This window comes from Physeter macrocephalus, chromosome 14 (assembly GCF_002837175.3).
Source record: "Physeter macrocephalus isolate SW-GA chromosome 14, ASM283717v5, whole genome shotgun sequence".
Classification (NCBI taxonomy): Eukaryota; Metazoa; Chordata; class Mammalia; order Artiodactyla; family Physeteridae; genus Physeter; species Physeter macrocephalus.
In genome coordinates this window covers 126,232,882-126,247,385 of record NC_041227.1, presented here as the reverse complement: position 1 = coordinate 126,247,385, position 14,504 = coordinate 126,232,882, and the positions used below count along the sequence as shown (strand labels likewise).

The 14,504-nt window shown below is 58.4% G+C and overlaps 2 protein-coding genes across 2 annotated transcripts in view; both read right to left on the bottom strand.

The window, feature by feature from the left end:
• Positions 1-480: 480 nt before the first annotated feature.
• On the bottom strand, positions 481-3,996 carry FOXJ1 (forkhead box J1). The gene is made up of 2 exons (XM_007099775.2): positions 3,416-3,996; positions 481-1,726 (listed from the first exon to the last, which is right to left on the bottom strand). The coding sequence occupies exons 1-2, from the start codon at positions 3,911-3,913 to the stop codon at positions 959-961; spliced, it is 1,266 nt and encodes a 421-aa protein (XP_007099837.1). The 5' UTR covers positions 3,914-3,996; the 3' UTR covers positions 481-958.
• Positions 3,997-6,296: 2,300 nt separating this feature from the next.
• RNF157 (ring finger protein 157) overlaps positions 6,297-14,504 on the bottom strand; it is a 57,911-nt gene continuing 49,703 nt past the window's right edge. The window contains exons 17-18 of the mRNA XM_028498874.2: positions 13,890-14,000; positions 6,297-9,063 (exon numbers count right to left, since the gene is read on the bottom strand). Of these exons, the coding sequence (XP_028354675.1) occupies positions 8,942-9,063; positions 13,890-14,000 (233 nt within the window). The 3' untranslated portion in view covers positions 6,297-8,941. The remainder of the gene's footprint in view (positions 9,064-13,889; positions 14,001-14,504) is intronic.

Sequence of the window (14,504 nt, the reverse complement as noted above, 5' to 3'; positions counted from 1 at the left end):
TGAAAAAGGTTAAATTGCCCAATGGGGCGGGAGGGTGGACGTGGGACGCAGCGCAGGGGGCTTAGGGTGGAGCAAGACACTGCCCCGCAGGAGTGCAGGCAAGGGCATGGGGCCACCCCCCTTCCTGGTCCCAGCGGCTCTAGCAAGCACTGCGTCCCTCCCAGTTAAGCCTCAGCTATAGCTACACTCACTACATTAGTCTGTCTGTCCCCTTTCCCTCTGCAGCTTGGCTGCCCCAGCCCCTGACCCCCAGAACCCCAGCTCCCCGCTGCTCTCAGCCTCAAGTTGGGCCCAAAGATTAGGGATATATACCCTCTGCCCCACCTCTAGGGATGAAGCCAGAAGACCCCAGAGGCCTTAGAAAATCTCCTGGCTCCACCCGGCCCCCCCGGCCTCGTTTCTGTCTCCTCTCTCTTCCCCGCTCCCCCAGCTCCGCCTCACTGGCAGCCGGCCCCAGCCCCCGGGGAAGCTCTGCCGGGAGAGGCCTCGAGGGCGTTAATTTGCAGTCACCTAATCAGCAGTTGTTGTACCTGGGATCTTTCTCTGGACAGAGACCTGGGGAGGAGAGCGGGAGAGGGAGAAGCTTCCAAGCTAAGACGCTCTGGGGCGGGCCCTGTACCGATGCTTCCAGCTTGGCCAGGGCCCCTCCAAGTCGCAGCTCTCAGAGTGCAGGGCCTTTAGCGCGTGTCTGGGGCAGGGAAGAAGTGGATCAATGAAACACTGTGGGTATGGGGGGCTGGGGAGCGGAGGCAGCAATTTCGGTCCTGGGCCCCAATTCTCAGCCTGCTGGACTAGAATCTGAGGATGGCCTGGGCTGGGGGCCGTGTGGCCTCGTGGGGTGACCTGGCCCAGCCCCTGTCTGGGCGGTAGGGTGTCCACGGGCCTGCACTGGCGGGGGGCATGGGCAGTCTGGGCCCAGACTTGGGCGCTGTCTGGAGGTGGGGCAGGGCCTGGCTTCTTACAAGAAGGCGCCCATGCTGGCCCAGTCGTGCAGGTCAGAGGCCAGGGTGGCATCCCCGGCCTCAAAGAGGGGCTCGGGGGGCAGGCAGCCACTGCCGCTCTCGTCCCAGGGGTGCTGCAGGAAGGACGTGGCCAGGAAGGTCTCGTCGAAGTCCAGGCTGTCGGTAGCCTGCTCCACCGGAGGCCCCCAGGTAACAGGGCAGTCGATGTGGCGGCCGTGGACGGTGAGGTCCGCGTCCCCGTGCGAGGCGGGGCTCAGCGGCGGGCTCAGCTCCAAGGCCTCCAGCGTGCCCAGCTCCCCGCCCAGCGTGCCGGCGTCGAAGATGGCCTCCCAGTCAAAGTTGCCCTTGAGGGGTTCCAGCTCGCCCTGCTCCTCCTGGGTCAGCAGCAGGGTGCTGGAGGGCCGCGGGACCTTGGCCACCCGCTTGGGCAGCGGCTGTTTACGCTTATGCCCCGGCCTGCCCTCGCCCGCACCCCAGCCCGCCTCCCCAGTGGCCTCCTCGAACTCCCGCAGCAGCTGCTGGGCCTCGGTGTTCACGGTCAGTGGCCCGGCCCACGGGGCGGCGCCGGGCTCCGGCGCGGCCTGGCGGGCAAAGGCCGGGTGGATGTGGACTGGGGGCAGCCGCCGCTTCTTGAAGGCCCCGCTCAGCAGCCGCTCGGCGTACTGGGGGTCGATGCGCCAGAAGCCCCCCTTGCCTGGCTCGTCCTTCTCCCGAGGCACCTTGATGAAGCACTTGTTCAGGGACAGGTTGTGGCGGATGGAGTTCTGGACACAGGGAGATAGGAGAGAAGGAAGACAGCTGGGTGAGTGGGTCGGGTCAGTGATGGGGGAGTTCCTAGCGCCACTGCCAGTCCCGCCACCACCTTCTCTCCGATGGGGGCAGGGGAGACAGAGGCGCTGCTCCGACCGGGAGGCTCTGGGACACCAGCCACGGGGCACCAGGAGCTGGGAGTGCTGTCGGGGGCTTTTGTTCCCTGTTGCCAGGATATCTGCCTGCTCAGTCATCCGAGCCCTGAGCCGCAGGGTGGCTCTCAGTGCCACCCTGTCCTGCCCTCCCTCCCTTACCCCGCCGCTTGCGGCCTCTGGCCAAAGGCCTTGGCTCCCCCAGGGCCTGGACGGCCATCTCCCTCTGCCTGGGCCTGGCTGGCCTTCTCTGTTTGTGAAATGAGTGAGTGGGTGTGAGGGTGTGTGTGTGTGTGGGGGCGGGGGTGGAGTGTGGGAGGATCTGATGACTTTCCTTGTTTGTAGAGCCGGCTGCTGGCCTGGGCCCTCACCCCCCATGTCCCCCTCCTCCCACCCCAGGCTCTGAGGCCTCAGTTGATTATTACCCAGCCAAGAGCATAGCGCTCATTCCTGGGGCCTCTCAGGCTTGGGGTAGGGCTGGGGGTGGTGGAGGGTCTCTGCTTTCTCACCAAGGTTACAGATGGTACCTGCCCCAGGGTCAGGGCCCAAGCAAATGTGGAACAGCTTGGAACTGTGATCCTGTGACCTGTGCCACAGGGAAGGACCTGTGCATCCTCAGGGTCTCTGTCCCCAAGTAGCCCCTGAGCCGGATGGTCGAAGATGCTCAGGGCAGTGTGTGCCCCGCCTTGAATCACCATCCTGCCTTGCTCACGCCTGGGCGCACAGTCCAAACCACGCTGGGGTACAGGGCTCTGGGGCCTGGTCGGTGGGGCCGGCAGGTGAGTAGCGCCCCCTGGCAAGACTGGGATGTTTACACGGTGGCCTGGGCCCCTTGGCTGCTCTGTGCCAGGTTCCGGAGACTTGGGACACGAAGCCAGTGTGGGAAGCAAGAGCCCCTGTGGAAAGCACCTGGCTGAGGTAACTGTCCCCCCAGGGAGGTTGGTGAGAAGAGGGGGAGGAGTGTAGGCAGGAAGCTAGGGAGGGGGTGGGGTGGGGGCTGGCACAGCAGCTTTAGGAAGGCCCCGTAGCCCTTCCACTGGGACACAGCTGGCCTTCACACCCCACAGCACACCCCTCTCCCCTCCCAGACCCCCTCCAGCCAACTGAAACCAGGCAGGATGCAGAGCCTGGCAGGAACGATGCTCCTGTTTCTTCTTCCAATCAGGCCCTGACAAACTGACCTTGAGTAGGGTAGTGTCTAGGAATTCTAGGACTTGGGACAAAAATGTGTCCCTCAGTCCATCAACCTACCCTGGGGGGCTGTGTCCACGCATAGTTCAGCCCTGGTCTTTGGGCTGAGCCTGCCGGATGAGTGACAAGTTCTTTCCACTTGAACCTCTATGTCGGCACCCCTAAAGCCCTCTGAACGTCCTCCCTCCTCCCTCTCTGAAGTCAAAGGGGCAGCAGTTCAAGCACTGGGCTCCCTTGAGGTCCCTCCTCGACAGCCTTCCTCTCTCGGGGCCCTGGCTGTACCGCGCCTACTTGGCCTGCGGATCTGGGATGTGAGTCCAGTCCGCGCGGGCATGGGGAGGGAGGGAGGGCCTCCCCTACCTGCCAGGTGGGATCGGCGTGGCGGAAGTAGCAGAAGTTGTCCGTGATCCACTTGTAGATGGCCGACAGGGTGATCTTGGTGGCCTTGCTGGCCTGCATGGCCATGCAGATGAGCGTGGCATACGAGTAGGGCGGCTTCACGTGCGGGTTGGTGGCGTAGTCCACGTCGTCAGGAGGCGGGGCCTGCAGCCCCGAGGGGGCGCTCCGCGACGTGCACGAGGACGTGGGCTTGCCGGGCGTGTGCGGCTGCCCCAGGCAGGCGGGGTCGGCCGCCAGGGGAGACCCCGGCGCGGCCGAGCCTGGCACCTGGTGGTAGCCGTGGTGGTCGGTTCCCCCCGAAGGCAGGGTGGGGGCCTTGGCGTTGAGAATAGAGAATTCCTGCAGCCACTGCAGGCTGGTCAGGCTGTCATCCAGGGCGTCGGACTCCTCCGGGCCGCCTTCCGGTCCGGCGTCCTCCGCTGCCCCTGCTCCCGAGACGCGTAGCCAGCTCTCCGCCATATCTGCGGGGACTCTCCGAGGGGGCGGTCAACACCCACGAGCCGAGCCGAGGGTGGCCGCCGAGCTCTCCGGCCCGCTGACTCCCGCGGCTCCAGTTACACAGCCTCCCGGAAGCGTGCTTCCATCCCGCGATCCGGGGGTAGCCTCCTCCGAATTGAATGTGGTGCCTGCGGGGACCACAGCGGGAACTGAGCCCTCTTTCCCCACCCCCGAGGGGAGAGTGTGTGCAAGGGGGGAGGCTCTTACTAAAATCGTTCCCGCAGCTGGGGAGGAACTTTTACTGCCGAGGTCTGGGAAACAAGCTGTGCCCGGGGGTCCGACCCACACGGGGTTCGCCTCGCTCTTTTCCTCTTTGATCTTTTAGAGGAGACTTAATTAGCCAAACGAGGGAATAGTGTAGGGGCATGCGAGGCCACCCCCTTCTCCCTCAAAGCGGTAAATTAACCCCCCTCTCTCCCTCCACAACAAATGGAAATGGGGCGAGAGAGTCCAGGAGGGCAGTACGACGGGGCGGGGGGCGGGGGAGGTCGTCTGATCTTTGAAAAGGGATATTAGGATGGGGATCAAGGGGAAGGAAGGAAACAAAACAGAGAGTTATAAGGGGGCGGGAAGTGAGTGTCCCCCAGACTCCTCTGATGTCAGTCCCCGGGCCCACCACTTCCGTCGGGGACGGATGGGAGACGGGCTCGTACCGACGCCCTCCCTTCCCACGGCCTGCAGCCCTCCCCGTCCCTTACCTGGCTCAGAGCGCAGCCCGGGCCAAAGGAAGGTTCTCGAAGAAGTTCCTCCCACCGCCCACCCCCACCGCGGCTCTCTGCCCCCAGCTCGAGGGCCCAGCCAGCAATCCTCGTCGCCCCCCACGCCCGACGGCGCCTCTCTGAACGCCAGCGGCCCGGGGACCGGCATTAAGTAGCCGCTCGGAAGGCTTCTCCTGCTGCCATGGCGACGCCCCGCCCATATAAACAGCTTCCGCCTCTGCCATTGGTCAGGGTGTCTCCAGGGAGACCGCGGGCTCTTACCACTCTCTCAGGCGGTAACTCTCTTCGAACTCCCTCCTGCCGCCCTCTCCCGCGCCACCCAGCCCCCTACCCGCCACCGCGTCCCGGCTCCGCGCATTCCCGCCCGAGGGCCCCGCGCAGGGCTCGGGGAGGCGCGCGGCTCGGCGCTCCCGCAGAGGCCCCGGGGCCCCCGGCGACCAGATCGCCGCGGGAACCGTACTCCGCCCCACCCCCTTCCCATCTGGGCTGCTCAGAGGTGTCGACGGCTCCTGGGACGCAGCCCGTGGCTCGGGGGCCAAGGCTGGGTGCATGCTTGGGGGTTTCCTTTCCTCTCCTCTGGGCTGCGAGTGGGACTTCCTCACGTTTCTGCGGCCTGTCCCTGTCTCCCGACCGAGTGTCGTCTTGGTGCCCGCAAGCAGGTCTGACTCTCCGATGCCACCTGCCGCTCAGGTACGCAGAAACCGCAGCACCGGTCGCAGACACCCCAAGGTGGCTAGGGTAATCCAGTGTTTCCCGGTAAGCGCTCCCACCCCGCCCCGTCCTCAGCAAGATTCCCAGAAGCTGTCATTCCAGAGGCTTCTTCGGAAGTGCTCTCCCTCCTTTCCAGATAGCCGAGGAAGCAGAGCCGTTGGGTGAAACCCAGAAAAGCCGTGGACTTGCCAAATTCTCTTACTGGGGCCATTTGCCTCATTAATTTCACCAACCTTTAAGTGACGGACTAACGGTGGACTGTGGTCCTTCCTCCTCCCCTCCCCCAGTCTCCCTCCAGTCACCAGCTTTCCTGCTCTTCAATTATTGAAGAGCTGCAGTTGGAAGTTCTCCGGTTGAAGGGGGGGTGGGGGGTGGAGGTGAGGGCTCCTTATCAGGCCTCTGCGCAGGAGCTGTGCCCAGGGGATGGTACACCAACTCCCACCCAGAAACATGTCTTTCCCTACCCCTTGCCCTCTCTCACTCCTCCATGTCCAGCTTGTCTTGAATAAAAGTATTAAAGCGTGCTGGAGAAAGTCGGACAGAAACTTTCACAAATAAGCCAACTGCGCAGTTACCACCTCTCCTTCCCTGTGAACAGTTTTATTCATTTTTAAGAATCATGCAGCAATCCATAAATATTGCATCCTTGACGTCCCCACGGTAGTGTGCCCATGAGTGTACTCCAGGGAGTGAGGGGTACACAGATGGCACAACAGTACACACATACTTACACACACTAGGTGTGCAGATCCTAAAGCAAAGTGAGCAGCCAGCATGCCAAGGTCAGGTGAACAGGACACAAACTCTCCCCAGCTGAGATGGCTTAACATGTGTGGATCCGTGCCCAGGAGATGCCCCAGCGTGGGCATGACCTCTGGTGGGATGGGACTGGGGAGAAGGGAAAAGAGAGTGTGCCCATGAGTGTACTCCAGGGAGTGAGGGGTACACAGATGGCACAACAGTACACACATACTTACACACACTAGGTGTGCAGATCCTAAAGCAAAGTGAGCAGCCAGCATGCCAAGGTCAGGTGAACAGGACACAAACTCTCCCCAGCTGAGATGGCTTAACATGTGTGGATCCGTGCCCAGGAGATGCCCCAGCGTGGGCATGACCTCTGGTGGGATGGGACTGGGGAGGAGAAGGGAAAAGGGCTCTGTGAGAAGGCTGGGATCACCACACCACTCGGAAGTGAGCTCACAGGTGAGCTCTGACCTGAGTGTGGCAGGAAGGAGCCCCAGGCCTCCGGTTAGCCTGTGTCCTTGTGTGAGAAGCCAGGCCCCGTCATATTCTCTCTGGGTCAACTGCTAACAACATGACCGTCTCCAGATGATGACTGGGGCAGCTGCCCTGTTCCCTGACCAGGCTCTGTGCCCTGTTCCCTGATCCCAGCCCTTTTGGATGGGATATTTCTGCTCACCAAAGAGCTAAATGAGGGCAAAGAGGTGAGGGGATGGGGGAGAGAGCAGGAACTGTCTGAGAAACAGGAATGAAGGGCCATTTCTCACCCAGGTATGTCTTGGTTATGGAACCAAGGCCTTGAGGAATCTCTCTGAGCCTCTTCCTGGGAGAAGACAGACCCTCCAGAAAGGGTGAAGACAATGGCTTCCTCTTAGGGTTCCTGGCCACTGTGGCGACTGTTTACCTGCATCTCCTTCATCTCAGGTAACACCACACTGTGAATACTACCTGCCGGGAGAGGAGGTGGATCTGTATGCTACCACCCCAGGCTAAGGGAGCGCCCCCTTCCCTAATGCTTCTGGGGCTCAGACTTCAAGGAAATCAGGAAGTGGGGTTATTGCTCGAATCTTCAATATGAAAGGGGCTGTAAGAATGTTTCCGGGAAAGAAAGGACATTAAATGGGGCCTGAAACAGCAGAGTCCACTGCAGGATTTCGGAGCGGGTGGACACGGGAACTCAAGGCAGAAGCTGAGATTCAGACTTGGCTCATGTAGTGTCTGTCAAGACCACAGGCCTCCCCCCCTGCCCACCCCCAGGGCAGGATGTGAATCACAACCACCAGGCAGTGAGGGTCACCACCCACCTGGAGGCGCAAAGAAGCCACACAGGAGGTGCAAAAGATCCCCCGGCACTGGGCTCTCTTTGAGGCCTTGGGAAGGACCCTGAAAAGCTCTTCTAGGGCAACAATTCCAACTACTAATTCAGGCCATCATGGTGGGCATAGCCTAGGGCTCTGTCACATCTCAGCCTCGAAAACTGTTGGATCCCACTTTGCTTCTCAATCTCATGCTCCACTAAACAACCACCTCTTCCAAAAGCCAGCAGACAATGCATCTATCAGAGAGCTATGAGGAATCCATTGATAACACTAGTGTTGAGAGACGAACAGCCAACAGCTTATGGTCTTGCTGTTTCAGGCTGTTATTTATATGCCCTACACTGGACTGAGGTGGGGTGGACATGTGATTTGAACAATATCTCTACATCTCTATGGAAGGCAGTACCTCCCCCTCCCCCCATCAGGCTCAGCTGATCTGGAGGACAGGGGAGAAAAACCGGTGGGGTGGGGAGACTCCCAGGCCACCACGGACCCCAGCTCAGCCCTTCCCCCAACCTCCTTTGGGGTTCCTGGGCACCAAATGAGAACCACCGGTCCACCCCTCTCTCAGCCTATTTCTTCAACTATTTAAGAAAAGCGGGGTGGAGACGGGGGCAGCAGGGATAAGAATGCCACCTGACAGGGCGGTAGTGATGAAACATGATAATATACGACAGTCCCTAACAAGTGCCCGGTACATAGAGGGGGTCAAAAATGCCTTTGCAGTGTCACCTTAGGATGGAGACCCAGGCCTTTCTGAGTGCACCTGACCATAAATAACTCCCCGGTAGGTAATCATTTAACTGAGCGATTCTCAGATTCAGGGCTTCCTTCCTAGGCAGACAGACGCACGAGGCACAGCCTCTGCTACCAGAAGCAAGAACTGTTTTCCCAACCAACCTTCTGGTGGTTGCCACTGCTTCTTGTCCTTGAGAAAGGAGCTCCTAATGCATTTTGAGGGAAACCCCACCTACAGTGCAATATGGCTTTCCCTTCTCACAGGAGTCATCCCCCAACCCCACCCCAAACTGCAGGTTTCAGATTGGGTATTATGTCCCAGAGACTAGAAAATGCCGGATGGGTGTTTGTGATGAAGTCACCCAAACTCTTGAGTCTTCTTGGTCTACCTCCTAAGGAGAAAAAAAAGATGCACAAGAAATAACCAGTCTGTGGACCACAGTTCCACCTGAAGATCAAGATACAGTGGAAACACTCCAGAGACTCTCTACAAAGGGTCTCATGAGCTGCAGTTCACTGAGTGGCTTTAGCCCACAAGGAGAAAAGAGGCTTCCGGTCCCTTCTGAGAGGGGAAGGATCACGGTTGCAGAAGAAGATGAGTCTGGGAGAAGGGGCAGGTGCCCTCAGCATCCAGCTTTCACGGGGGTCTAAAAAGTCTCCATGTGTCTTGCTGAGGATGCCCAGGAGGTCAGTGGTGCCGTGAGGCCAGGATGGGATGTGAGGACGGGAGGAGAGCCCTGGTACAGGGGCTAGGGCTCTCAGATGGCCAAAGGACCCCACACGCAGAGCCTGTTCTCGGGGTCCTCCAGGCTGCCAGAAGATAAGCGTCGGCGCTGCGTGTTCCGACGACTGACCACGTTGTCATCAGCCTGCCAGGCACCTGAGAAGAGGAAAGGAAGGTTACCGGACCTTTGGTTTGGTCCAGATGGTGTCTCTGGCAGCACAGCCCGGGAGTTTGGCATGAAAACTGGCAGGCTGCGCATTACCTGGAACTCCCACAGGGTGCAAACCACGGCACGTGAAACTTGGGAGCAGTGGCGCCCACTGGGCTAGGGACAGGCACGGCCACTGAGGCCCACTGATGGAGGGACATGCAGGACGGTCCTCGTCTTGTGAGCTTGCCCTAGGATCTACTTTTGTATCTTTATTTGGTCTTGAAGTTCGCCTAAGTGTTACAGCGGACCAGGAAAAGGAACTGAGTCTAGCTGAGACTTTCATGAGAGCAGGAGGAGGTGAAGGGGAGGGAGAAGAGTGTGTTAATTTGGGCTCAGAGTTAGTGTTTGCTGTGGGGGCCAGGGTGGGGCAGGAAGTGACTGGCTGCCCAGCAGGGGGCCAGGGACCAAATGGCATGGGGGAGAACAGAGTGACGGCTGTTCCTCTTTTTCTGCACCCGAACAGCCCACCGAGATTTGCTATCAGCTGGTGCCACCGACCCCAGGAGACATTAGCTCCAGAGCTTTGGGGTCCCCCGGGGAACCATCCACGAAATTCATCATCTTCCCCCCTTGTACTGCAGTTCCTGCACGAGAAGCACCCGCTGCTTGGTGCTTCTCTCTCCTTTGTGCTCTGTATCCAATCCATCATGACCTCCTGCTTGTTCAAGTTCTAGTAATGTCTAAATCTGTAGTCAGAAAACCGGGGTACAGCCCCAGCTTGTAACGTACTGTGTGACCCTGGGAAGGTCACTGTACTTGGAGCCCTGGTATTCCCATCCATCAGATGGGAGACGAGTACTTACCCCCCAGGGGTGCTGTGAGACTAAGCGAGGTGGCACGGGAGAGCGGTGAGCAGGGCGCCTGACTCACAGAATATGCGCGACAACCAGCCGCCCCCCAGGCCTTGTTCAGGCCACACTCATCTCCCCCCAGTCGTCCTCGCAGCCCACAGACTGGCTCCATCTGATTCACTCCCTCCAGTGCAGCGAGATGCCCCTTCCGAGGGGAGAGGATGAAGCCCTAACCCCCTGAGGGTGGGGAAAGCCTTCCATCCTCTGGCCGAGGACTGCTGAGCTGCCTCTCCCAGCACCGGCCCCCCAAGCCAGATGGGGTCCAGCGTGCTCCCCGACGGCCTGTACCACCACCCCATTTCTCACGCTGTGAGGACATTGCTGAATCCTCCATCGCGCGCGCGCGCGCACACACACACGTACGTCAAATCAAAACACTGCCGCAGCCTCGCCGCCACCACCACTGGCTGCCAGGCTGCCTGGCTCTGAATTCATGAGTCCTTGCTACAAACACCACTGGTCCAGATTCTGAGCCAGGGCTGAAAACTGGCTCCTTCTGAAACAGCCTCAAGACTCAGACCTGAAGTCTCTGTTCTCCCCGGCTTCTTGGTACAGTCGGTGGTGCTCTTTCCTCTAAAAAGGCTCCTGCCAGACCCTCGGCAAAACCCTGCTTCTGCTGCGCGCATACTGGATGCAGAAGGTAAGCCTGGAAGGCGCAGGGACTTCCTGAGCGAGTGCTACCATTCTGTCCAGCCCTCAGCCAGAAAAGGGAGCCTGGAGATGCAAAATCCTTCACGGGAGGCAGGGAAAGGTGGTTCCCACTTAATTCCATCCTCAGGCTCAGAAATGGGGGAGTGAAGAGACCTCTAGAGGCAGATTTGGGGAGCACATCTAGGGGGATTCCACTCACCTCTTTCCTGCCTCTACCCAGCCACTAATTAAATTTAAGGTCTGTAACAGTTCCACCATCTTGTAGAGTTTCTCTCCAGGAAAAGAGAAAGTTAATTCAGATTTTTCCTTAGTATCTGCGAAGCGTAACCCTTCCTAGTGGTGTCTTAGTCTTGGGTTACTTCAGGTCTCCATAAGTACTTTTCTTTGTTTGTTTTGTTTTTGGCTGCGCAGTGGCTTGGAGGATCTTAGTTCTCCGACCAGGGTTTGAACCACGCCACTGCAGTGAAAGTGCTGAGTCCTAGCCACTGGACCGCGAGGGAGTTCCCTCCATAAGTGCTTTCAGATTTCATCGGTATGCCCACTCCTGTCCAATGCCATCATTTAAAAACATTTGTATTTCCACTAATAAACCCAAATTATCTTTGCTTTTTCCCATCACACTCCCCAGAGCCTTTTCACAGAATTGTCACTGGTCCCCTGACCACTATCCTGCCGCCTGTGTGATACTCCATCAGATTCCCTGGAGCCCCGTCTACCTAGCACGGCCTCACGATTCTAATCGGCTCGCCACCTACAACGGTCAACTCAGATTTCCTCCCTTTGAGAACCTTGCAGAACAATCTCAGAACATACCATCACCCCACCCCCCTTGGTCTTGGGGCCAAAGAAGACCCAGAGGCTTCTTAGGGGAAGAGGGGCTGGAAGGACACAGGCGCTCTCTCAGCGTCACTCCCACCAGGGTGATGAGAGCAGCGAGGGTGGAGACCTGAGCCATCCTTGCCGCCAGCTGGGGCTCCTGGAAGAGCGCGTGTGGGCCTGGGGAGGGTGGACCATGGGATGCTCCCCGGGTTCCCTCCTTGTGGGCGCTCCGTGAGGGGAGTGGCATCCGTGTGGAGAGGGGGACCAAGTGCCTGAGAAGCTGTCCTGACGGCCAAGCCAGCCTGAGGCACCTCAGTCATAGGATGGAACTTTGAACTTACAGCTGAGCGTGGTGAGGCCTGTTGATTCCACGGGACCTACCAAAGTGGACACTCCTGTCATTAACCCGACAGATGCTTCCAGAGAGTTCCCCAGCACTTTGCTACCAGTGTGACGCTAACAGCAGAACCCGAGAAACATTTTACCAAGAGAGCAGATGCACAAGAGCCCTTGAGACCTCGGGGTGAGGCTACGATGCGACCCTCAAGTCCCTCTCCTGGCAGCCGCCACTGTCATTTGGTTTCATGTCTGGCCTGAACGGTGAAGCCAGTTTAATCTGAGAGTGGCTGGCTCCCGAGATCACCGTAAGGAAGCCCAGGCATTGTTTTCCTTCCAGGTCTCGCTCCCCTGCGGCAATCCCAGAGCGGAATGAACATCCACCAGCAGGTTGGCCGGAAGGCGTTAGGGACAGGAGGGGGCAGAAGGCCTGGGGTCAGTTTCCACCAGCATGGGTGGCTGAAACAATTCCCAGTAGCTCTCTCTGCCAAAAAACGGGGGTTGGGGGGGAGCCGCTGGAGGGAGGCAGGAGCCTAGATTCCTCTCTTGAAGCCCAGTGAGCGGCCGGCCGGCACAGCTGCCACAGACACAGGGCGGAGTGAGGGCACACATGTCATCTTCCCCAACTAGTGACCAAAACAAATCCTGCCTGTAACCTTTGCCACAGAAGCATCCCCGCTTTTGTGGAACAGGGATTAATCTAGTCTCACAACTATTTGTTTTTCCTGGAAAATTTCAGCATATTAAATACAGGCTCTTGCCATTTAGGAATGGAAGCCTCAGCGAGAGACCCTCGGATGTGCGCACGCCCAGCAAGCTTGGGGTTGGGTGTGGGTGAACAAGAACGTTCACACGAAGTCTGGATAACATAAATGAGTTTCAAAATAAACAAACTGGACAGACAGACGTACATTTGGCAAAAAGACATGAGAAACAAATGGACAGACAGAAGCCAGGTAAAGAGTGGGAAGGCAGGAAGTGAAGTGTACCCTGGACCCCAGCCGCTCTGGCCCAGGCCTGGCTGGGTCAACGCTAAGTGGGAAGGGACCGGAGAGCCCTTGGGAAGGCCGGGGGCGGCGTCTCCGGGGATTACGGCTTCCTCCGCCACAAGCCTGCATGGGGCCAGAGGGGTGAGGACCTGGGTCTTTTGCAAGCTGATGGAGAGTGGCAACCACAGGAGTTTGTGTCCCTCCAGCGCCTGTAGCCACGTCGCCAAGAGAGTAAAGCACTGGACCCACGACGAGACGTGGCTGTCCTGAAGCTTAAACACGTCCAGGGCACGTTTAAGAGATTACAAACCACGCAACATGCAGGCAGTCTCTGCCGTGAACCCAGGAGGGGCAATTTCGATCTAGTCCACCGGGCAAGACGTGGCTTTAGAGCCATGGTTGGTGGAGCCCTTGGTGAGCACGGAGCAGGGGGACATCAGTGCCCCGAGTGTGACTGACAGGTGGGCTCCTCCTGAGGACTCATCCCAGGTTCAGTTTAGGGTCACGAGAAGGAATAAGGGGCACGCTGACGGCCCTGATCGAATTTATAGAGTTAGGGCTCCAGGGAGAAGAGTCACCCTTGACCCCTGATCGTTCCTTTGGGATCCAAATCTAGGAAGCACAGGCAACTGGTGGTACCCCAGGGCTCACTGGGTCGCAGAGCTAGTCTATAAAACGCTGGCTTTGAAATTCCTCTCTGATCCTAACTAAACACTCTCCTCTGAGGAGCTACAGGTTCCCTTTTCAAGGGCTCCGGCTCTCTTTCCAAGACCTTCTCACAGAGGCCGTGTCTGCCTTAAACTGCCTGTTGATGGAAAAAAGACCAGGCCCCCTGCCACGGGATCTGCGAGATCATGATGGAAGGGGCACGGTCAGGCCAAATCGGAAGGATCTGGAGGGATTTTTGCGCCTTTCTTCAGGCCCAAATAGTCTCGTTTAGAGCAGAGTCGCTCTTTGCCCAAGGACTCTCCCGAGGCCGCCTCACTTCCTTTCAGCAACTGGCTCCCAGCATCTCAGCAAAGCCCATGCCTTCTTGCAGGAACTGCAGGGCAGGAGATTGGTGTCCCAGGGTGCGAGCAGGGGAGCATCTCCCACCAAGTTCATGTTCAGCAGACTGCCACTCACCGGGGAAGCAGGCCTCAGAGCACAGCTTATTGTCCAGTGCTTTCACGCTGGCGATGTCAAAGTCATTGTTATTGTCACACTCCATACCTAGAAATGCGAATGTCCTCTGGCCTGTAACGGAGTTAAGGCAGTTAGAGAGGGCCTGGCTGTGTTTTTCTCTGCTTCGCTGTCCTTAAAATAAAAATCTTAAGGATGGAGACAAAAAAATCAAATCATATGTTAAAAAAAAGACAATAATTCAGTGGGTAGAGAGTGGACAATAAAGGAAACTGTGTGGGTATGTTTGCGTTCTCGCTCTGTTCTGCTCTGTTTCCTTAACTGGCCCCTTTCCAGCCTTCGTTCCTGGGAAATCAGACGCTGGGGAGGTCTGTGGGATTCGGACACGCAGACCCGGGCCCAGAGCAGAGCTAAGCCAGGCTGGAAGAGCTAGGAGAGCCACGGGGGAAGCGACCACGGCTCCGGCCTGAGTCTGTCGGTGCACGTGGGGTGTGTTTATGACCACAAGGCTCTGCGAAATGACTAATACATAAAACGGCAATTAAAGCTCTTTGGGGGCTTCCCTGGTGGCGCAGTGGTTGAGAGTCCGCCTGCCGATGCAGGGGAACCGGGTTCGCG

Coding starts and splice junctions, on each gene's coding strand:
- FOXJ1 (XM_007099775.2), bottom strand. CDS start 3,913: ATGGCGGAGAGCTGGCTACGCGTCTCGGGAGCAGGGGCAGCGGAGGAC. Junction 1,727..3,415: donor ACGCCGATCCCACCTGGCAG/GTAGGGGAGGCC, acceptor CCCTGTGTCCAG/AACTCCATCCGCCACAACCT.